General features: G+C 46.0%; 1 protein-coding gene across 1 annotated transcript; it reads left to right on the top strand.

Moving 5' to 3' along the window:
* The first annotated feature begins 992 nt into the window (after positions 1–992).
* Positions 993–14,738, top strand: LOC144689258 (zinc finger protein 367-like). The gene is made up of 5 exons (XM_078556352.1): positions 993–1,268; positions 5,324–5,474; positions 7,600–7,719; positions 12,268–12,409; positions 14,218–14,738. Exons 1-5 carry the CDS (start codon positions 1,023–1,025, stop codon positions 14,444–14,446), a joined length of 888 nt encoding a protein of 295 aa, XP_078412478.1. The 5' UTR covers positions 993–1,022; the 3' UTR covers positions 14,447–14,738.
* Positions 14,739–22,476: the final 7,738 nt, after the last annotated feature.

The following is a 22,476-nucleotide window of genomic DNA, read 5'->3' as shown; positions in this document are numbered from 1 at the left end:
AGTCCTTAATTGTTTTTGGGGAAAAATGAGTTCGCAAAGGAAGCATGTTGGGGTTTATGTTGGTTATGAACTCTTCGACCACTTTTGGGCTTAATGCACTGCTTTTATAGCCTATGGGCTTTCCTTTGGTTGTGGCGAATGTGCCAACCTCGTGACTGGACCAGCTGGGAGACGCTAGAATCTTGCAAGTAATTGTAACAAAACTAGCTGCCCGGTGTTGAACTCACTCAGATAGGGTAATGTTTTTTTTTGCTGTAGATGGGTCCCAAGCGGCTACACTGTACTCGGAGTGTGGCCGAACCAATGTCCTTTACTGTAGTTGAGTTCCGTTCCATGAACCCAAGCATTTTCGATGCCTTGGAGGCTGTGTATTGACTTTGTGCTTTAAATTATTTTTGGATGTTGCAATGTAGGAAACGCAGCATTCAATGTGTGCACAACAAGCTCCCACAAACAGCAACAGGAGAATGACAAGGTAATCAGTTTTTTGTGATACTGATTGGGGACGATTCTCCTGCTCTTCTTTGAAATAGTGCCATGGGATCTTTCGCATCCACTGAGCAGGCAGATATAGGTTAGTTATATTTGTAATAAAACATTGCCCCTTTAAACATAAATTCTCCAACGCAACAACACTTCGATCATTAGACAAGACATTACTGTATAAATTTACTGTAAAGCGGATTACTATTTAAGAGCATACTTTTCTCATTACTCAATACACTCAGTGATGCAATGCTTCCGCAATGATCTCCTTATCTTGCCAGAGTCTGAGTCATTTTCATGCTTTTTTTTAAAAAAAACGGCTTCAGCTTTAAACTCAGTTTAAATACCTGACTTGACACACAAAAGCTCGCCGGCTGATTGGACGGAAAGCGCGGGGATTCCCTCGTGTCCCTGGTCTGATTGGTTAATGAGATTTCCCAGCAGGCAAAATTACGCGGGAAAGGAGTCAGAGGAAAAGACACTTAGAAGAACTGGACTTTCCATCTCCCTTTTTATAAAAAAAAAAGGAAAATTCAATGTATATTATTATGTCTGGGAGTGCGAGCTGCAATTCGCCGAAGCGGATGATTGTCTCTGTGATTAAAGCCGCGCCATTCCAACCCAAGTGCGGCGCCGAGGAGTTAAGTCTGGGGGATTTCTCAATGGGTTTTCCCTACAAATGGCCGGAAAACTCCAACAGTATGAGCCTGAGCCCGACCCCCAGCATCGGATCGACAGGATCAGCTTCACCCGGGCAGAGTCCTGATATCCCCGCATACAAGGTAAAGGAGGCTGCGTTCCCTGTGCCTGTCCCCGTAATGGGTCTTAGAGATGTGCTGCACAGACAAGGGTGGGGGGGGACTGTCAACTAGTTTTTAATACCTAATGCAGCGAATAATTAATTGTGTCAGAAAAAAAGGGCGAGATTGCATGTATAGTATACTTGTCCTGCCACTATTTGTGACTAATAACTTGATTTGCAATCTTGTAAGCTTTGAGCTAAAAGGCGCAGAGTTCCTGCAAGTCCTAATTGCAGATTATATTTAGTTTGTGGTGAACAGGTTTGCTGGAAATCAGCAAGATATTGCGGATGCTGGAAATCTGAAGAGTCATACGGACTCGGAACGTTAACTCCGTTTCTCTCTCCACATATGCTGCCAGACCTACTGAGTTCTCCCAGCATTTTCTGTTTTTATACGTTGGAAATCACTTGCTGTTCCTCCCTCTAAGGCCAGCGTGGATTTCGGCTGTTTCTTTTAAATGAGCGTATTAACAATTCAGGTCAATTTCCGGATCTATCAGAAATTTTTTTTTCCTCCTGTTTTTGAATTTTGTCAAATTAATTTGCAAGCCAAAACTTGTAATCTTTCCTCCTTCTCCCCGACCGTGGGCCGTGTTTAATACAATTATTATTCATTTAAGCCAGGCATTTTAAAAATATAAATATAATTTAGAGATTTGTTGCTGGTCGTGATGCCGCCTTTCCAGATCTTTTTCTTTTTGAATGGCCTGAAATAGCAAGTATTTGCGCGGAACCCGCCAAAAATGTAGCAGGCGCCAACGTTCCATCCCCATGGCGACGGGACACCGGGTGGCCCCGCCCCTTGTATGTGATTGGCCACTGTCGGTTCGCTACACTGTGGGAGCGCCTCTTCAAGCCGGCTGTCAAGCTGAAGGAAATCCTGGGGCTTTCTGCAAAGGGAGTTTAAACAAATTCTCATCCTTTTTAATATTTAATTCTTCACCGTTTATTTCATCTGCACCGAAGTAATCCTCACTGATAGCTGCAGGCTATGATTGATTGGAAACAATTATAGTACAGGGATGGGTGGGGTGGAAACTCTGCAGTCTCCTGAGCTTAATGCCTCAAAACACCCCACTACCTTGAAATAGCTTCCCAGATCGCCCTTTGATTCGCCCCACCACTGTAGTCAAAGGGTTAAAGAAAATTTTGCATTGATGTCTCATTCTGAAAGCGTCAGAGCCAGTGAATTAGTTTTGAAGCACGGGTTGCTATTATCCAGACAAAATTAAAATCCTACGAGGACTAAGGGGATCCATTTTTAAGGTTTTGGACAAGGGATGCTGGGGAAATGTGAGGAAGAATTTTTTCGTGCAGCAAGTGGGTATGACCTGGGTGGTGGAGGTGGAGATGATGAATGATTTCAAAAAGGAAATTACATGGGTACTTGAAGGAAATAAACTTGCAAGGATAAAGTGCGGAAATGAGACTGAGCGGATTGCTCCACCAAGAGCTGGCATGGACCTGATGGACTGAATGGCCTCCTTCTCTGTCAAAATGACTGGATATAGGCGTCGCCGGTGAGGCTAACATTTAATGCGCTTCAACAACAAAAACAAAAATACCTGGAAAAACTCAGCAGGTCTGGCAGCATCTGCAGAGAGGAGCACAGTTAACGTTTTGAGTCCGAATGACCCTTCAACAGAACTAAGTAAAAATAGAAGAGAAATGAAATATAAGCTGGTTTAAGGGGGGTTGGGACAAATAGAGCTGGATAGAGGGCCAGTGATAGGTGGAGATAACCAAAAGATGTCACAGACAAAAGGTCAAAGAGGTGTTGAAGGTGGTGATATTATCTAAGGAATGTGCTAATTAAGGGTAGAAAGCAGGATGAGCAAGGTACAGATAGCCCGAGTGGGGGTGGGGTGAAGGAATCAGAAAAGGCTAAAAGGTAGAGATAAAACAATGGATGGAAATACATTTAAAAATAATGGAAGTAGGTGGGAAAGGAAAAATCTATATAAATTATTGGGAAAAGGAGGGGGGGGGGATCGGAAAGGGGGTGGGGATGGAGGAGAGAGTTCATGATCTAAAATTGTTGAACTCAATATTCAGTCCGGAAGGCTGTAAAGTGCCTAGTCGGAAGATGAGGTGCTGTTCCTCCAGGTTGCGTTGAGCTTCACTGGAACAATGCAGCAGGCCAAGGACGGACATGTGGGCATGAGAGCAGGGTGGAGTGTTGAAATGGCAAGCGACAGGGAGGTCTGGGTAACGCTTGCGGACAGATCGAAGGTGTTCTGCAAAGCAGTCACCCAGTCTGCGTTTGGTCTCTCCAATGTAGAGGAAACCGCATTGGGAGCAACGAATGCAGTAGACTAAATTTAATGCGCTTCCCCTGTTGACCATGAGAAAGTGGTGGTAGTTACCTTGAACCGCGGAGGGATTGATGCAGCCAAGTTGCTTAGGAGGCCAATTGAGAGGGCGGTTAAAAGCCAGGCATGTTGGTGAGGATTGGAGTCATTTCTAGCCCCTGATTTGGTGAAGACAGCATGTTTCCTCCCCTAAAGGACATTAGTGAAACTGTTAGGTTTTATCGATAATCCAACAGCTTTTGGCCATTTAAGATCGCATTCAAGTCCTCAAACTGCCATGGAAGGGTTTGAATTTGTGTTCTCTAGGCTTCTAGTCAAGGGTTATGGATCAATAGTACGGGAACATTACCACTAGCCCGGCAATGCAGTGGACAAGACAAAAATGATAAGGAATGATTACTTTTGACTTGTTGGCAGGAGAATGCTGGCCAGAACCAGCGATGGGTGGAAAATTGCATGGGATGTTCAGTGAAAATTGGGAGTGGGGGAGGGGGAGGGGGTGGGTGTGGGGGGGCAGATCGGTTCTGGTCGCAGATAATACGGTGCTGGTCAACCATTCATGTGGGCCACTCGGGATACCTCCTGAGTTCCTGTGTGACCGATCCTCCCCAGGTCAGGACACTGGAATAACTTCCTGCCCTTCACAAAAGTGCCACCTTTTACATGCATGCTTCAGTTTCAAGGATAGATTGGAGAACCAGGGCTGTTCTCTTTGGAGAAGAGAAGATTAAGAGGAGATTTGAAAAGAGGCATGGCCACGAGAGGTCTAGACAGACTAGATAGTGAGAAACATCCTGTTGGCAGAAGGATCGAGAAGCAGATGGCACAAGAAGCAACAGTGACATAAGGAAAATTATTTTTACACAGCGAGTGGTTAGGATCCGAAATGCACTGCCTGAGAGTGTGTTGGAGGCAGATTTAATAGTGGGTTTCAAAAGAGACAGGTATCTGAAGACAAATTTGCAGGGTTATGGGGGGGTGGGAATAGTTGAGTTGTTCTTGCAGAGAGCTGGCATGCCTCGATGGGCCAAATGGCTTCCTTCTGTGCTGTAACCACTCTGTGATTCTATTCTATAATAACAAAGTGCTGGAAAACACTCGGCATTTGTAGAAACAAAGTTAAGGTTTCAGGTCTGTGACATTTCATCAGTTCTGATGAATGGTCAACAACCTGAAACGTTAACTCTATTTGTCTTTCCATAGATCCTGGCTGAAGTGTTGAATGTATTTCTATCTACAGAATTTCTATTATATGCATCTCACATGGTGACAAAGCTGCACTCCCCCAAACTGCACCAACATGATGGTGTCTTGATTGTATATTGGAGCAGAGCTTGGAACAGGAACCTTCTAATTCCTCTGGGATTGCTACTACTGAGTCAAGCTGCCATAAAAAATCGCACGTTACTCTACAGTGCAAACAACCCCGCACTACCGTTTCCCAGGGATACCATACTTAAAGACATCAGGGCACTCAAAGCCCATTCATTCTCCTTCAGTCAAAGGTAGCTGAATACTCGGCAGGCACAGGGGCCCTGACCATTATTTTAATTATATCATTGTGCTATTTTTTCACTTGGTTCGACAGAGCTGCAGCCAATTGCAATGTGCCAACTGCCCCACCCTTCCCTCGCTGTGAATGGGAGAGTGGCCATCGCTGCACAGGATTCTAACTCGGGATTGTGGAGGTTCACAAGTGACATCCTTGGGTTGTGTGTTGCAGGATGGGATGAGACGTGGCCGTCCGAGAGCAGAAATAGTCCGAGATTTGATCACTGAGGGCACCCTGTCGACTAGTCGGATCCGCTGTCACATCTGCAATCGAGTATTCCCGAGGGAGAAATCTCTGCAAGCGCACAAAAGGACACACACCGGTAAGCACTTGAGGGGACAGCACCAATGTTTCATGGCTCCTGCCTATACATGTTTTGCAAAATTTATCATCATTATCTTCATCGTTCTTAGCCCACTCACCAAGCTCAAGACTCCTCGCAATGTCTCCTACACTAGTTCATTCCTTTCTGGGGTCTCAGTTAAGGGAAATCTTAACTCTTTCAGTCTTGCCTTCCTTCTGTAATCTTAAAATTAACTCTGTTTACAAAGCTCCTTCTCATGTAACCTGAACTATCAAAGTGCTTCACGTAAATAATTTTTTTAGTGTTTGTGAATCTATAGGCCTTTAATATTCAAGCTTGGTTATCGTCTAACACTGGTTTTCCATTTACCTTCGCTTGTCTCTTACAATCTGCACCTTGGACCTCAATCTTTCCTGCCTTCCTAATGGTGGTGGTAGTGATATGTCATAGTTCACTTGGGGAGCCTGAGTTGCTGTGGCAACTTGCACTTTTAAATGCATGTTGCAGTCTGGAGTTATGGATAGTGATGGGAGAGGCTCCAATGTTCTTTCCATCACATGGCTGATCAGGAATCTCTCCCACTCTTACCGCCTGCCACAGGTGTGTGTTGGAAGGATTTGCAGGTTGATAAACAACCTACCTGGCTGTGTTATGAAGTAACCTCCTTGGCCATCAAGTTTTGGGCTGGGACTCAAACCTGCAGCTTTTGGTTCAGAGGCAGGGATGTTACCCACTGTGCCACAAGATCTCGCCTACACCTCCCTCAATTTAAAAAAAAAAAATATGAGAATGATTCCATGGTTGAGGAACTTCAGTTTCAAGGATAGATTGGAGAATCGGGGCTGTTCTCTTTGGAGAAGAGAAGATTAAGAGGAGATTTGAAAAGAGGCATGGCCATGAGGGGTCTAGACAGACTAGATAGGGAGAAACATCCTGTTGGCAGAAGGATCGAGAAGCAGATGGCACCAACTAAAGGCAATTGGCGCAAGAAGCAATAGTGACATGAGGAAAATTATTTTTACACAACGAGTGGTTAGGATCCAAAATGCACTGCCTGAGAGTGTGTTGGAGGCAGATTTAATCGTGGGTTTCAAAAGAGACAGTTATCTGAAGACAAATTTGCAGGGTTATGGGGGGGTGGGAATAGTTGAGTTGTTCTTGCAGAGAGCTGGCATGCCTCGATGGGCCAAATGGCTTCCTTCTGTGCTGTAACCACTCTGTGATTCTATTCTATAATAACAAAGTGCTGGAAAACACTCGGCATTTGTAGAAACAAAGTTAAGGTTTCAGGTCTGTGACATCTCGTCAGTTCTGATGAATGGGTCAACAACCTGAAATGGTAACTTTATTCGTCTTTCCACAGATCCTGGCTGAAGTGTTAAACGTATTTCTGTCTACAGAATTTCTATTATTTATGGTTTCTAACACTTGCTTAATAAAAAGAAAAATGGTGTTGGGAGTTTCCCCCTCGTGGCTCGGTTGGTAAATGTGGTGGACTCATGCACAGTGGGGGATTACTGGTTTGATTTCTGGTCTGCCTTGTGGTTAGTTGACCTTGATCGGGGAATCTCCAGCCAGCGGTGCTGAGCCTGTGGTTAAAAAGAAAATTCAGCCAGGGCGTCTGCTCTTGCTTGCTGTGTGGCCTTCACTCCTCTTTGTCAGCTTGATGCCTCACCCACTGGACTTTGGGCCTTCACCCAGGCTTCTCGACAAGAAAGCATCAATTTTTTTTTTCTCATTGCCATCGCCTGGTGCTAACAGCCTTGAGGTGGTTTGATAGCCTTGCTCGCCTCTTAACGCTGTCCAAGTGGCTGGCTCCTTATCAAGGGATTCTGGGGGTAGTGTGGGTAAATGGCATTGAGGTAGAAGGTCAGCCATGCTCTAGTTGAAAGGTGGAGCAGGCTCGAGGGGCTGAATGGCCTCCTACTCCTGCTTTTCCTGTGCCCCGTTCTGCAGGGAATCAAACTGAAGATGCCCAGCCAAGGACAAGTGTCAAATTATTGGCTCTATAAGAGATATTCAAAAGTACATAATTGTCGTAACGTTTGCCGAGCTTGGTCTTTGTGTGTTATTGTTGAGGGGGAAAGTCTTTTTAAAAAATTTTTTTTTTCTTCCTCTTCTCCCCCTCTGACTGGGTCCTCAGGTGAGAGACCGTATGTGTGTGACTATCCGAGCTGTGGGAGGGCGTTCGTGCAGAGTGGACAGCTCAAGACGCACCAGCGCCTGCACACGGGAGAGAAGCCGTTCATCTGCTCTGAGCCAGGTGAGTGAAACGGGAATGTAAGGGCTTTGGTCTGAGGGCAATGTGGAGGTCTGGCTGGGGTTGATCTTTAACCGACTAATTCATAAGCGTCATAGAATTGTACAGCCATTCTGTCCGTCGTGCCTGTGCTGGCTCTTTGAACAGGAGTAGGCCATTCAGCCCCTCCAGTTTGCTACACCATTCAATCAGATTATGGCTGATCTGCCTTTACGCTTAGAACATAGAAACAGGCCATTTGGCTTACCTGCTTCACGCCGATGTTTATGGTCCACACGAGCCTCCTCTTCATCTCAAAACCATGAGGGGCCTGGACAGAGTAGACAGGGAGAAACTGTTCCCACTCCTGAAAGGACCGAGCATGAGAGGGCAACAGATATTTAGAGTAATTGGCAAAAGAAGCAAAAGCGATTTGAGAAAAAAACTTTTTCACAACAGCACGTGGTTAAGGTCTGGAATGCACTGCCTGAGAGTGTGGTGGAAGCAGGTTCAATAGAGGCATTCAGAAGGGAATTAGACTGTTGTCTGAAAAGGAAAAATGTGCAGGATTACAGGGAGAAGGCAGGAGAATGGCACAAAGTGAATTGCTCATTCAGAGAGCTGGTGCAGACACAATGGCTGAGTGACCGCCTCCTGCACTGTAACAATTCTGTGATTCACTCCACCAACATATCTTTCTATTCCTTTCTCCTTATCTTCCTTCTCCTTAAGACATCTATGTTATTCACCTCAACCACTTCATGTTCCATGTTCCCTCTACACTGTCTGATTAGTCACTCCCAGCGCAGGTACTGCACTGGGTTATATACAGAGTGAATCTCCCTCTACACTGACCCTATCAAACATTCCCCAGAGCAGGTACAGCACGGGGTTAGATACAGAGTAAAGCTCCCTCTACACTGTCCTCATCAAACACTCCCAGGGCAGGTACAGCAGCATCTTATCTAAATGGAGTGAGGTTGCTGAACTCTGTGGTAGAGAGGGATTTGGATGTCCTGGTACATGAATCGCAAAGTTAGTATCAGCCAAATGGCATATTGTTGTTTGTTGTGAGAGGAATGGGATATAAAAGTGGGGATATTTTGCTACAGCCTACAGCTTACAGGGTCTTGGTGAGACCATATCTGGAGTATGGTGTACAGTTTTGGTCTCCTTATTTGAAAAAGGACATTATTGCATTAAAAGCAGTTCAGAGAATGTTCACTCAACTGATTCCTGGAATGAAGGGGTTATTTTACAAGGAAAGGTTAGACAGGTTGGGCCTGTCCAAGTTTAGATGATCTTATTGAAACATCTCAGCTCCAGGACATCACTGCAGGAATTCCTCAGGGAAGTGTCCTCGGCCCAACCATCTTCAGCTGCTTCATCAATGACCTTCCTTCCATCATAAGGTCAGAAGTGGGGATGTTCGCTAATGATTGCACAATGTTCAGCACCATTCGCGACTCCTCAGACACTGAAGCAGTCCATATCCAAATCCAGCAAAACCTGGACAATATCTAGGCTTGGGCTGACAAGTGGCAAATAATATTCACACCACACAAGTACCAGGCAATGACCGTCTCCAACAAGAGGGCATTTAACCATCACCCCTTGATGTTCAATGACATTACCATCACTGAATCCCCCACTATCAACATCCTGGAGGTTACTGTTGACCAGAAACTGAACTGGACTAGCCATATAAATACTGTGGCTACAAGAGCAGGTCAGAGGCTAGGAATCCTGTGACGAGTAACCCACCTCCTGACTCCCCAAAGCCTGTCCACCATCTACAAGACACAAGTCAGGAGTGTGATGGAATACTATCCACATGCCTGGATGAGTGCAGCTCTAACAACATAAGAAGCTTGACACCATCCAGGACAAAGCAGCCCGCTTGATTGGCACCCCATCCACAAACAATCACTTCCTCCACCACCGACACACAGTAGCAGCAGTGTGTACTATCTACAAAATGCACTGCAGGTACTCACCAAGGCTCCTTAGGCAGCACCTTCCAAACCCACAACCACTACCATCAGAAGGACAAGGGCAGCAGACACACGGGAACACACGCACTGCAAGTTCCCCTCCAAGCCACTCCCCATCCTGACTTGGAAATATATCGCCGTTTCTTCACTTGTTGCTGGGTCAAAATCCTGGAACTCCCTCCCTAACAGCACTGTGGGTGTACCTACACCACATGGACTGCAGTGGTTCAAGAAGGCAGATCACCACCACCTTCTCTAGGTAATTAGGGATGGGTAGTAAATGCTGGCTTAGCCAGCGACTCCCACATCCCATGAATGAATAAAACAATATATCAGATCCTGGGTGGGGGGGGACTTTACTGGGTGGATGCTGAAAGGATGTTTCCCCCTTGTGGCAGAGACTAGAACTAGGGGACACAGTTTAAAAACAAGGGGTGTCTCATTTAAGGTGGATGAGGAGAAATATTTTTTCTAAAAGTCGGGAATCTGTGGAGCTCTCTTGCCCAGAGATCGGTGGAGGCAGAGTCAATGAATAAATTTGAGGTAGATAGATTCTTCACTAACAAGCGAGTCAAAGGGTATAGGAGGTAGGTACGAAAGTGGCATTGTGCCCATGATCTTATTGAATAGCGGAGCAGACTCAAGGGGCTGAATGGCCTACTCTCCTTGTTCACATGTTCCACATTCAAACTGCTGTCTGGGCAAAGAAGTTTCTCCCGAATTCCTTCATTGGATTTATTTTTAACTGTCTTGTATTTAGTTACGCTGTCCTCTGAGTCAGAAGTTTGGGGGTCCAAGTCCCACTCCAGGATGTGTGCATAAAAATCCAGGCTGGCACTCCAGTGCAGTACTGAGGGAGAGCTGGGCCTGTCCTGCAGGACCTTGGGAAATGCGCTAATTGTAAAATCACAGTCACGGTGACATTCTTCCTGAATCAGCCTGGCTTTATGACCATTTTTTTGTGAACAGTTAGAGCTTGTGGAATTCTCTACCAGGCACAGCTGGGGGAGTGGGGGGGAAGCAGATCAGTGACTACACTTTCAAAATGTATCTTAAGAATGTAAGGAATAGGAGCAGGAGTAGGCCATTCAGCCCCTTGACCCTGCCCTGCCATTCAATAAGATCATGGCTGATCTGATTGTGGCCTCCCATTCCTGCCTCTTCCCCCATTTCATTTCAACTTCCATGGCTGCAAACCACTTTTTTTTTTAAAAAGCTTTTACAGCGGAAGAAGCTAAATATTTGAAAGAGAAATATTTTAAACGGATTGTGGGAAGGTCAGAGGAGTGAGATTATGCGGATAGATCTTTCAAAGAGACAGCAAAGGCATGACTGGCCAAATGGTTTCCTGTGCTGTTTTTTTTTTTAAAAATCTACATGCGGGGAAACTTATTCAATGTGGTTGTTGAGTAACTGAGCGAGGGCTTGTACAGTCATTTAAATGGAGAGCAGCATGACTCCCCAGACAGACACAAACTTGCCCAGGTTCAAGGCAAACGGCACTGGACCGGGCTCGGAGGAACTGCAGCGCATTGTTCGCTCGCAGCGCCACCAGGTGTCCAATAGCAGCTACTGTCGATTCCGTTCACCCAGCGTGGAGTGCAGCACACTCTGTCTTGACGGGGACACGTCACAATTCTCTAGACACAGAGAATCTGAGTGCTATTTGTCGGAGCCAAGACTTCACTGGGGGGCAGGGGATGTGGGTAGCCTCCAATTGTGCATCGGGAGTGTTGCTGTGGCTTAAACCTGCTGCTAACCAGCACAGAATTTGCACATTTCACAACCTCAGAGCATCCCAAAGCTCCTTTACAGCCAATGAAGTATCTTTTGAAGTGGAGTCACTGTTTTAATGTAGGAAACGCGGCAGCCAATTTGTGCATAGCCAGCTCCCACGAACTGCATTGCCATAATGAGCAGATAATCTATTTTGGTGACGATGATTGAGGGACAAATGTTGGCCAGGACACTGGGGAGAACTCCCTGCCCTTTTCAGATAGTGTCATGGGATTTTTTACATCTTTGCACGCCTGCAATTCTGGCCTCCTGCGTGTCATTGATCATTCATTTTCCACCATTGGTGGCCATGCCTTCAACTGACTGGGCCCTCAGCTCTGGAATTTTCTCACCAAACCTCTCGGCCTTGCTGTCTCTCTCTCTCTTTTCAAGAAGCTCCTGAAAATCTGCCTCTGACCAAACTTTGGCCATCTGTCCTAATGTCTCCTTTTGTGGCTCGGTATCCAATTTTCTTTGATGACGCTCCTTCGGAGCACCTTGGGAACATCTTGCTGTGTTGGGGTGCTATATAAGTGCAAACTGTTGTTGTATGATTCTCCGCTGAGGTGTAGCTCACTGTGGCTGAATCTGACCCCCGGGAGGTGGCAACAAGATGCTCTCAGGCTTTTATCAAATCTCGTGCGATTTTACTCCAGATAGGCAAAAGTTTGAGCAAGCAGTGAAACCATGTTGAGCCTGTGAGATTTTGTGTGGCGTGGCATTTCTGTGGGGATTAAGTGCACCTCCGGTATCTGTGTAAGTAAAGTAACATTGGAATTAAAAAAATAATAATTCTCTCCAGGTTGTGTCAGCAAATTTACTCACGCCAATCGACACTGCTCAAAACACCCATACGCCAGGCTGAGGCGGCATGAGGGTGCGAACGACCAGGGCAAGGCCACAACAGCTGAAGAAGATAAGGCGGTGGTGGAGTGGTTATCGAGGTGAGTCACTGAACTCTCCTGCCTTGTCCCATAACCGACTGCAATTGCCGTTTTGTTTTATTCATGGGATGTGAGCGTCCATGGCAAGACTGACATTTATTACCCATCGCCCTCAAGAAAGTGGTGGTGAGCCGCCTTCTGGAACTGCTGCAGTCCATGTGGCGAAGGTACCTCCGCAGTTAGGGTGCTATATAAATGAAAGTTGCCGTCGTGTGGTTCTCCGTTGAGATGTCGTTGACCGTGGGCTGAATCTGTTCCCTAAATAGGGAGTTCAAGGGCTCTTTATTTTTTTTTTGTTTGTCGCCTACACACCTCACTCCAGTGGCCCCTTTTCCATTTGTGAGTTTAGGTTGTGAGAGTTGGCCCCGCTGTTGAACCATGATCGGATCAGTGGTATGACAGGCCTGCATAAGCCGACCTGTTTGCTTTCTGGGCAGATTTGCGGGATAGGGATCAGGCACAGAGCCCTTAGCTGACATTTTTAAAACTGCAGGGGAGACAGTGGTGTAGTGGTAATGTCACTGGCCTAGGAATCCAGAAGCCCAGGCTGGTGCTCTGGGGGTGGGGTAAACAGGTTCAAATCCCACTACAGCAGCTGGCAGGATTTAAATTCAATTAATAAAACAGCAACATAAAGCTAGTCTCAGTAATGGTGACCGTAAAAACTATCACCGATTGTTAATGTGCTTTAGGGGAGGAAATCTCTCATCCTCTGGCCTATGTGACTCCAGATCCACAGCAGTGTGGTTAACTGCCCTGTGAAATAGCCCAGCAAGCCACTCAGTTCAAGGGCAATTAAGGATGGGCAACAATTGCTGGTCTTGCCAGGGACACCCACATCCCTTGAAACAATAACACCCCACCCCTGCCCGTCACCCAGCATTTATGAGGCTGTGTTAAAATTGCCTCGGCCCAGTATCACTATGCCCAAAATGAGCAAGGTCATCCCGGAGATGTTTTATTATTTATTCTTTCCCAGGGCGTGGGCGTCGCTGGCTAGGCCAGCTTTTGTTGCCCGTCCCTAATTGCCCTTGAGAAGGTGGTGGGTGAGCCGCCGACTTGAACCGCTGCAGACCCTGTGGTGTAGGTACACCCACAGTGCTGTTAGGAAGAGTCTGTAGTTAAGAGACGCCTGACCTGTGCAGGCCTCACTTCTGGAATCACTTCCTACAGTATGGAGAATTTGACTGCACAGAAACAGACCATTCGGCCTAACTGGTCTATGTTGGTGTTTGTGCGCCGCGTGATCATTCTCTCACCCCTCGTCTAACCCCATCAACGTAGCCTTATACTCTTCTTCTTCTCTCTCTCTCACGTGTTTATCTAGCTTCCCTTTTGAATGAATCAGTGCTACTCATCATAACTACTCCCTGTGGCAGTGACTTCCACATACTAACCGCTCCCTGGGTAAAGAAGTTTCTCCAGAGTTCCTTCATTGAATTTATCAATCGCCACTTCCCTCTCCTCCCCTTGTAAGACCTTCATTAAAATCTACCTCTTTGACCAATCTCCAGATATTTCCAGAAGCTTCCAAGTTCTCCTTTTGCACTGGCATCTGCTTTCCTTAAGGCTCCTTTGGGATGTTGTTCTCTATCAAAGGCACTGTACAAGTGCAAGTTGCAGTGTTAGTAGGAGTGGAGCTCGGTACCGCACTGGGAGGGGAATGTGCCAACTGCACTGCCCAATAAAGTTACAGACTGAACCATTAGGTGCCCGCGGAGGGGCAGTGATGATTTTAAAATCTGCATTGGGTTTGCTATTGCTCGTTTTGTCCAGCTTGAGTCTTTTAACCGTGTAACTCCTCTCAGGTACTGGCAGAGCCGGGAGCAGCGTCCGATCCCCGCCAGGGAAGAGGCGGGCACCCAGAAATCCGACCAGGAGCAGAAAGACCCGCTGAACGGCCACCACGGAGAGGACTATGAGGAGGAGAAGGAGCAACACTATTCCGGGCAGCACCTGCAGGAACAGAAGGAGCGGTGGCACGGGGCGCTGGCACTTATCCAGTTGGCAAACCTCTCCTCAACTCAGCCCTACTGAGCAGCCTTTCCCCCACCCCTCCAACTCCCCCACTTTCTCCACCCCCAAAACACGGTGGAGTGGGGTGGGTGGTGGGATGAGAAATGACAAACATGTCCAGTGTATGCTGTTTTTTTTTACAGTCCCCTGGGAATACTCTCGCCTATTGGCCGCACTGACGTTTCTGACTGAACCCCTCGGGGGTTCTAGGTTTTTGTGCTGGGTGTTGTACCACAGGAGTGAAGATTCTCCTTTTAATCCTTGGGAAAATGGTGTCTCCCTTTGGTTGCTCGCTTGCTGTGTTTAAGGCTGTTTTCACAGAATCACAGTGCAGAAGAGGCCCTTTGGCCCATCGAGTCTGCACCGACACGTGAGAAACACCTGACCTACCTACCTACCTAATCCCATTTACCAGCACTTGGCCCATAGCCTTGAATGTTATGACGTGCCAAGGGCTCATCCAGGCACTTTTTAAAGGGTGTGAGGCAACCCGCCTCCACCACCCTCCCAGGTAGTGTATTCCAGCCCCAGGCTGTGCATTGGCTGGGGCCCCATTATTTCTACATTTTGAAAAAATGCTATTTGTAATTTTTTTAAACTTTTAAATAGGCAATTTTTAAAAATCTACATTAACTAAATGTAGTCTGTTTACCTGTTCCTATTGATCCTCTAGATTGTAAAGCTCACACCCACCATGCTGAATGTCAACTCCAATCATTGTACACAAGGGAAGAGTGAGTCTGAAACTGGTCTTTTGCCTCAAGCAGGTTTATTGTTCGGCCAGCTCAACAAAGTGACAGACTCCCAGTTCCGTTCCCCTGGGGTGTTACAGCTGTACCCATTTAGACCATAAGACATAGGAGCAGAAATTAGGCCATTCGGCCCATCGAGTCTGCTCTGCCGTTCAATCATGGCTAATAAGTTTCTCAACCCCATTCTCCCGCCTTCGCCACCTAACCTTTGATCCCCTTACCAATCAAGAACCTATCTATCTCGCTCTTAAATACACTCAATGACCTGGCCTCCACAGCCTTCTGTGGCAATGAATTCCATAGAATTTATGCGTGAGCCAACGCTTGTCACCAGTTTCAACAATGTGATTATCTTAACAATGTAATTGCTAGTCAACAAGATGATTGTTATTGGACCTTGACAAAGTAATTATTGATACATTGACACTGAGCTCCAGGAGTACTTGCCCCTGAATGAACGAGCTTGGATCTATATAGCTTTACAGCCAATTGTGATGTAGGCAAATCTCAAAGTAGCGATGAGATAATGACCAGAGGAATTATTTTAGTGATGTTGATTGAGGCATAAGTATTGGCCAGGAGACCAGGGAGAACATCCCTGCTCTTCTTCAAAATAGTGAGAACTTATATCCCACCTGAAAGGGCAGAGGCTCAGTTTTAACATCTCATCCAAAACACTGCACCTCTGCCAGTGTAGCACTCCCTCAGTGTTGCTTTGGAGTGTCGGAGTGGGGCTTAAACTCGCAACCCATCTGACTCGAGAGACGAGGATGCTACTCGCTGAGGCAAGGGTGACTCCTTAAGGGGCTCATGTGACACTATTTGGACTGTCTTTTCAGTGAAGGCCATAACCTGCTGAAGATAAACTGGGCAATGCCAGAGTTAAAACAGCAGATGGAGCAATCAGAAGGGACATGCTGAGCATTCACTTAATGTGTCAGGTTCCTCTTCTGTTCTTGCGTTCAGCAACGATAACCTATCAGAATGCACTGCCACCTACTGATGCACATAGAAACTGCAGCACTTGCCAGCGCTCACATTGATCACAGTTCTGTCCTGTGTTAATCAAACATTTTTCTCTTCATTTAACCATTGGTAGTTTCACATTATTGTGCTGCACACACGTATGTGGACCAAGGATAATATAATATTCGCGCTTTCTCACTTGCACAGTGCATGAAGTGTTTATTAATGCCTTCTGTGTTATGGGTTTAGAAGAGGTTACAGATGGACAGAGGCCATGTTGAGGGTTGGTATCTCGAGGTGAAGATTAAGACAGATTGAAAAGTTAAGAAACCAATTTAAATTATAGAAAGGTAAAGCATGCTGGTTTTTTTTAACCTTAAGTCTTCACTCCACTGCTCAGTAAAGACCATGGAGGGTTATAGAGACAGAGAATTGGGATAAGAGAATTAAGATTAACTCCCAGAGCAGGAAAAGACTGCTAAGCCCATCAAAGGCTGTTCCATCTGACCCTTCAAATGCCTCAAATTTGTACCGTACTGTTGGATTATTCTGAACTTTTGAGTAAAGAGTATTTTGGTATGAGTGCTTTCTTGTGGGGGGGTGGTGGGGATGGGAAACAGGGATGGTCGTGGGCGAGCGGAGAAGGAGGATGAGGCAGTGAACAGGCAGAAAAGGGGATGGATGTGTGGAGGGAGGAGGAGGAAGAAAGGAACTGAGGAGAAGTTGGGACGGGAAAGAATGGGCTGGAAGGGGAGGGGGAGCAGGAGGGGCCATGGAAGAAGAGACAAGTTAGGGGTAGGGGGAAAAATAGGAATGGAGAAGAGGAGGTGGAGAAGTGAACGTGAGGGGGTAAAATGAAGAGCATGGGAAGAAGAGGGGAGGTGCGGGGATTAGTGGATGAAAACTTAATGATGAGAAGATTCCCTGATATACTTCCTACAGACTTTTTCATATTTATACCCCCAGAACTGACTTTTATTTGTAGAACAGTAACGGCACTATATTATGTTTTTTAAATTAAACTGATAAAAGATAGAATTTATCAATTTTTAACAAAATCAGGAAAAACTTGGTGCAGGGGTGGGTTTGTTGGCGATTTTTATTTTAATTTCACCCCTGCCCGCTATAGCTCCCGTTTAATGGACTCATACCGTGGATCACACTTTGTGGAAAGGTAGCGGCTATTTAAGTTATAAATTTGCACTACAGGTCAAAACCACTTCCGATTGTGTGCTGGGAGTTTTTGGGTCGGGAGTTGAGCTGAATTGTGGAGGGAGGCTGGGGGGAGGGGGAGGGGTAAATAGACTGGATGTCATCTCCACTGATCTGTCAGGTAGGAACATTGGTGTTAAAATGGCGGCTGACGGGCAGTAACTAGTCAGCCACTGTATCATTTTGACCGCTACGGGGCGTGCATTGAAAGGAAAGAGATTCCTTCCATGAGACGTGGTGATCAGAAATGGGACCAATGTTTTTTTTAAGTCCTTCTGTTTCCAGGGAGGGAAAGATGGTGCGGCAGCCCCAGTAAAACTGAAGGCTGCAGGTCTGGCACTTCAGATTCTGTGTACAACACGCTTGATATTCATCTGGGGAAGGAAGCTGGGGTTGGGGGAGAGAACGATGTACAAATTCATCCAGAAACTCTTTTAAGGCATATGTAAATAGTCAGGACTGGGGAGACTAGCCCAACTACTGACCTTTTCAAATTAAGCTCTTTTAAAATTTTTTCAGAGGGTTTGGAGATCGTTTTTAATTGAACAAAAAAAAATCAAAGGAACGCACACCAGACAGATTCCACTTGTTTTTTTATTCATTCGTGGGATGTGGGTGTCACTTGGCAGAACCAACATTTGATGCCCATCCCTAATTGCCCTAGAGAAAGTGGTGATGAGCCTCCTTCTTGAAACCACGGCAGTCCGTGTGGTGAAGGTGATCCCACAGTGCTGTTCGGTAGTGAGATCCAGGGTTTTGACTGCCCAGTGGGCACTCAAAGAACGGTGATATAGTTCCAAGTCAGGATGGTGTGAGACTCGCAGGGGAGCTTACAGATGATGGTGTTCCCGTGCGTCTGCTGCCCCGGTTTTAGGCTGTAGAGGTTTACAGGTTTAGGACGTGCTGTCAAACTCTGGGACAGTTAAGGTTGGGGCCTGCAAAACTCACCACAACGCAGAGCTGAGAAATTTGAAATTATTGTTGGGAGAAGCTTTGAAAGCATTAATGTTCTGTATCAAATCCTGTCCTCCGTACACGGAAGATATCTGAGCTGAATAGCCGCCTGTAAACCACCAGTGTGTGGAATCTGGCTTGTGTGAATATGTAATTTAGCAAATGAAAGATTGATTTTGAAAAGAGACTGTAGTTTAATTGCACTGTACATAAACTATTTAATAAATGGCAGAATAAATCTAATAAAAATCCTTTAGTAGAAGGTCACTGGCTTTGTTTAACCTTTGTTCCATTCTCAAAAGGTTTCAATAATGCAGGTAAACGTGTGTCGTCTCTGAACAACAGGCAATGATTCCAGTTGGGCTAAAGGTGCATTCTTGTGCCGTAACAGGTCACAGGGGCATTTGGTCCATTGTGCCTGAGCATGCTCTTTGAAAAAGTTGTTGAATTAGTCCCACCCCACTCTTTCTCCGGAGTCCTGCAACGTTTCAAGTATTTATCCAATTTCCTTTTGAAAGTTACTATTGAATCTGCTTCCCCGACCCCTTAAGGCAGCACCTTCCAGATCAACTTGCTGTGCTAAAAAAATTTCTTATCCCCTGTCCTTTCACCAATATTCTTATATCTGAGTCCTCTTGTTACTGTCCCTGCTGCAAGTGGAAGCACTTTTTCCTCTATCCAATCAAAACTATTCCATAACTTTGAATATCTCTATCAAATCTCCTGAGCCTTCTCTTCTCTAAGAATTTCTCCAGTCTCTTCACACGACTGAAGTCTTGCATGCCCAGTATCAAAAACGCACCCTCTCATGACCTGCCTAAACCATTCTGTGCCTGAGTCAAGGGCCACAAGGGAGGAAACAGTTGGGGCTGCTACCATCTTTTGTTAAATTTGTTCATTCATGGGATGTGGGCAGCATTTATTGCCCATCCCTCATTGTCCTTGAGAAGGTAAGGATGGCAGATTTCCTTCTGTTTCCTAAGGGCATTAGTGAACCAGATGGAATAGTTTCACGGTTATTAGATTTATAATTCCAGATTTTTTTTAATATTGAAATCCCACCGTCTGCTAGAGCATTACCCTGGGTCACTGGTCCAGTGACAAGACCACTACGCCACCGCTGCCCCTGTGTGTTGAAGGTGCTCTCATGGAGATGAAGGACAAATTAACGCGTTTCACCCGGGATGGTGTATGACCTAGAGGTGACCTCTGCTCAGCAGAGAGCCGGAGTCACTTTATCATTGTGGGGTCACCATTTTCAACCTCCCCATTTCCCCCATGCACAGGGCAGAGGAAGAAGAGAGTGGGTGACCTCTTATACCCTGCCTCGTCCTCCATTGCACTGTGTGGATTTACCGGGACCTGTTAGTGGGGCCCTATGACTGTAGGGGCAAAGAGATCAAATTCAAATGAAGTGGGGCTGGTCTCTGGCTCCTGCTTCATCCTCTTCTACGTTGACGGAAGGGGATCCGTCAGAAGGAGCCCCAGCACCCTGGCTGATGAGGAGGGAATGACATCGGAGTCAATGGAGACAAATGGTCGACTGGTATTCCCCTAGAACAATCTTGAACATTTGATGTGACTGTTGCTCTTTAAAAGGCTGTGTGAGGGGAAGCGTCAGATCTCAGCTGAACACCCCTTGTGCCTGAAAACAGGAGAAAGTAGCCCTGGAAGGGAAAACTAATATTGACCTCTTTCTGGGATTAACACATCTGAGCTGTGCTGAGTTTAGTTGGGCCCTCAGGTGGGGTTGCCAACCCTCCAGGGTTGTCCTGGAGTCCACAAGAACAAAAGATGAATCTTCAGGACATTGCTACGAGCAATTCTGGGAAAAAATTCACAAGGGCATTATACAAATTGTTTGTGTTTGCTTTAATTTTCCTTTGTTTATAAAGGTATTGGAGGTGGAAACAAAATGCTGCCTGACTGGGCTGGATGGCTGAAGGCAGGAGATCCTAGGATGAAATCTCCTGGGGTATGTCCAATCAGAGTTGGCAACCCTACTCCCACAGAGACCAGCCTCCCTCTTGCCCCCTGAAGAGAAATAATTTTCCGATCGGCAGAGACTTGTTAATTGGACGCACACCACTGACGCACAGTGGCAGCAGTGTGTACCATCTACAAGATGCACTGCAGCAACTCACCAAGGCTTCTTCGACAGCAGCTTTCAAACTAGCAACCTCTACCACCCAGAAGGACAAGGGCAGCAGACGCTTGGAAACACCGCCACCCTCAAGTTCCCCTCCAAGCCACACACCATCCTGACTTGGAAATATATTGCCAGTCCTTCACTGTCAGTGCGTCTGGAATGCCGATCCTAACAGCACTGTGGGTGTACCTACACCACAGGGACTGCAGTGGTTCCAGAAGGCAGCTCACCACCACGTTCTCAAGGGCAATTAGGAATGGGTATTAAATGCTGGCCTCACCAGTGATACCCACATCCTATGAAATAATTTTTTTTTAAATTGGAAAACACAGGATAGAATTTTTTAGAAAGCCAGTGACATCATCCGTGTTTACATTAGCTGAAATTGATCTCAGAGGCTTGGTAACGGAGATAATTGTTGGTCGGGGTGTCTGCTGCAGGTTGATGTAACAGTAAAGTCTGGCTATCAGCTTGCTAGAAATAGAAAGTTTGTGCCTGAAATCAACTGATAATCACACTCGCCATCTCTCCAACTTGGCGGGATCTCATGATCTAGACGACTGGGTGACACAACCAAATGCAACAGTAGTAACTGCCCTCAGAGAGGGCCATTTAGCCAGTGAATAGTGGTTACCATTGCCAGCTCGAGGGAGGGGAAGGGAGCAGGTGAATCCAGTGCTTCCAGGGAAGAACGCTACTTGCAATGAATTGCATCCTGGAAAAAGGAAGATGCAACAACGCACCGTGACTCCAAGGTGCTCCCCTCTGAGCGTGATTGCTCATGAATGATGGGCCAATTAAAATTATGGATAGGAAAGAGGCTGGAGCACAGAGATCTCAGGTGTCTGTAGAATTTGTCATGATCCCCATTGAGACAAATAACTTTGATATGAATTTCCCCGTGACTGATGGTAAGACAAGAGTTCAGGTTTTGAGACTTTCACTGTAACCAACAAATTAAAATCAACATCGACTAAACACTGCTTAACGGGCAACAAATACATCCAGCCACAGAAAAGGTACTTCCCCATTAACTAACCAACCCAATCAAAATATTCTTTATGACATGTTTTTACTTTACATCAGCTTCCAGCAGACATGTAGCCTTGAAGATAAAGCCCCAAACTCCTCCTGGCTTTTCAGCAGGTTCCCTTCTCCCTGCTATACCAGGGCAATTCTTCCAGTGTCCTTCGAGAGTCACTCCACTCAGTCTTCTGAGTATCCCTGAACCGACTCCCAGCAACAAGGCTCGCTCCTTGGTCCTTAAATCTCCACAAGTCCTGTCTCTTCGAAAAGCAAACCGTTCTCACCAGCATCCTGCTTGGCGGCTCACACAAAAAAACAATCTTTTCCCCTGCTCTTCACAGCATCAGCTGTTTCTGTCTGCTTCTCTGTGCCTCTGGGTCTGTGTGTTACTGTGTACAGAAAACCAGCTGCCCCCTTTGTGTAAAGGTGTGAAAATGGGCACCTGAGTTTCTATGTATTTCGGTTACAGATAGGCCTGTTTCCAGACAGAGTTAGCATGATTGCACCATCCCCTATTCAGAACATTAAATTAAAGGAGACAGTTTAAAACGTGACCATCTTATAAAGTTTTGCATTCGTAACAGATTGGAGGAGGTTATAGAAATACGATGGGATGAGGCAATGGATGGATTTGAAACCAAGAATGAGTATTTTAAAATTGAAATGTTGCCATTCACTTCCAGTATTTTCCAGTAAATTTGCACAAGTAGCAGGGGTTGGCAAGTTGTTTTTTATATCAGTGACTCTGCAAAAAGAAGTTCCTCCTGACATCCAGATTCATAGAATGGTGCTGCACGAAGCAGGCCATTCCACCCATCATACGTGTGCCAGTTTTGTGAAAGGAGTTATCCAATTAATCCCACTCTTCTGCTTTTTACTCCCTCATCTTAATTAACTAATTCTTATGCCCCCTAGACCTCTCGAACCTAGCTTGCTCGAATAACATATCTATTTGAACCAGGACTAATCATTTTAGTCTGCTGAAGACCCCA

This window comes from Cetorhinus maximus, chromosome 13 (assembly GCF_964194155.1).
Source record: "Cetorhinus maximus chromosome 13, sCetMax3.hap1.1, whole genome shotgun sequence".
Taxonomy (NCBI): Eukaryota; Metazoa; Chordata; class Chondrichthyes; order Lamniformes; family Cetorhinidae; genus Cetorhinus; species Cetorhinus maximus.
Note: the sequence above shows the minus strand (reverse complement) of the source record. Positions and strands in the feature narration are given on the sequence as shown.

Bases quoted from the DNA above. Each gene is read 5' to 3' on its own strand.
- LOC144689258 (XM_078556352.1), top strand. From the start codon at position 1,023: ATGTATATTATTATGTCTGGGAGTGCGAGCTGCAATTCGCCGAAGCGG. The intron at 7,720-12,267 runs GTGAGTGAAACG...AATTCTCTCCAG, and splicing joins GTTCATCTGCTCTGAGCCAG to GTTGTGTCAGCAAATTTACT. The intron at 12,410-14,217 runs GTGAGTCACTGA...AACTCCTCTCAG, and splicing joins GTGGTGGAGTGGTTATCGAG to GTACTGGCAGAGCCGGGAGC.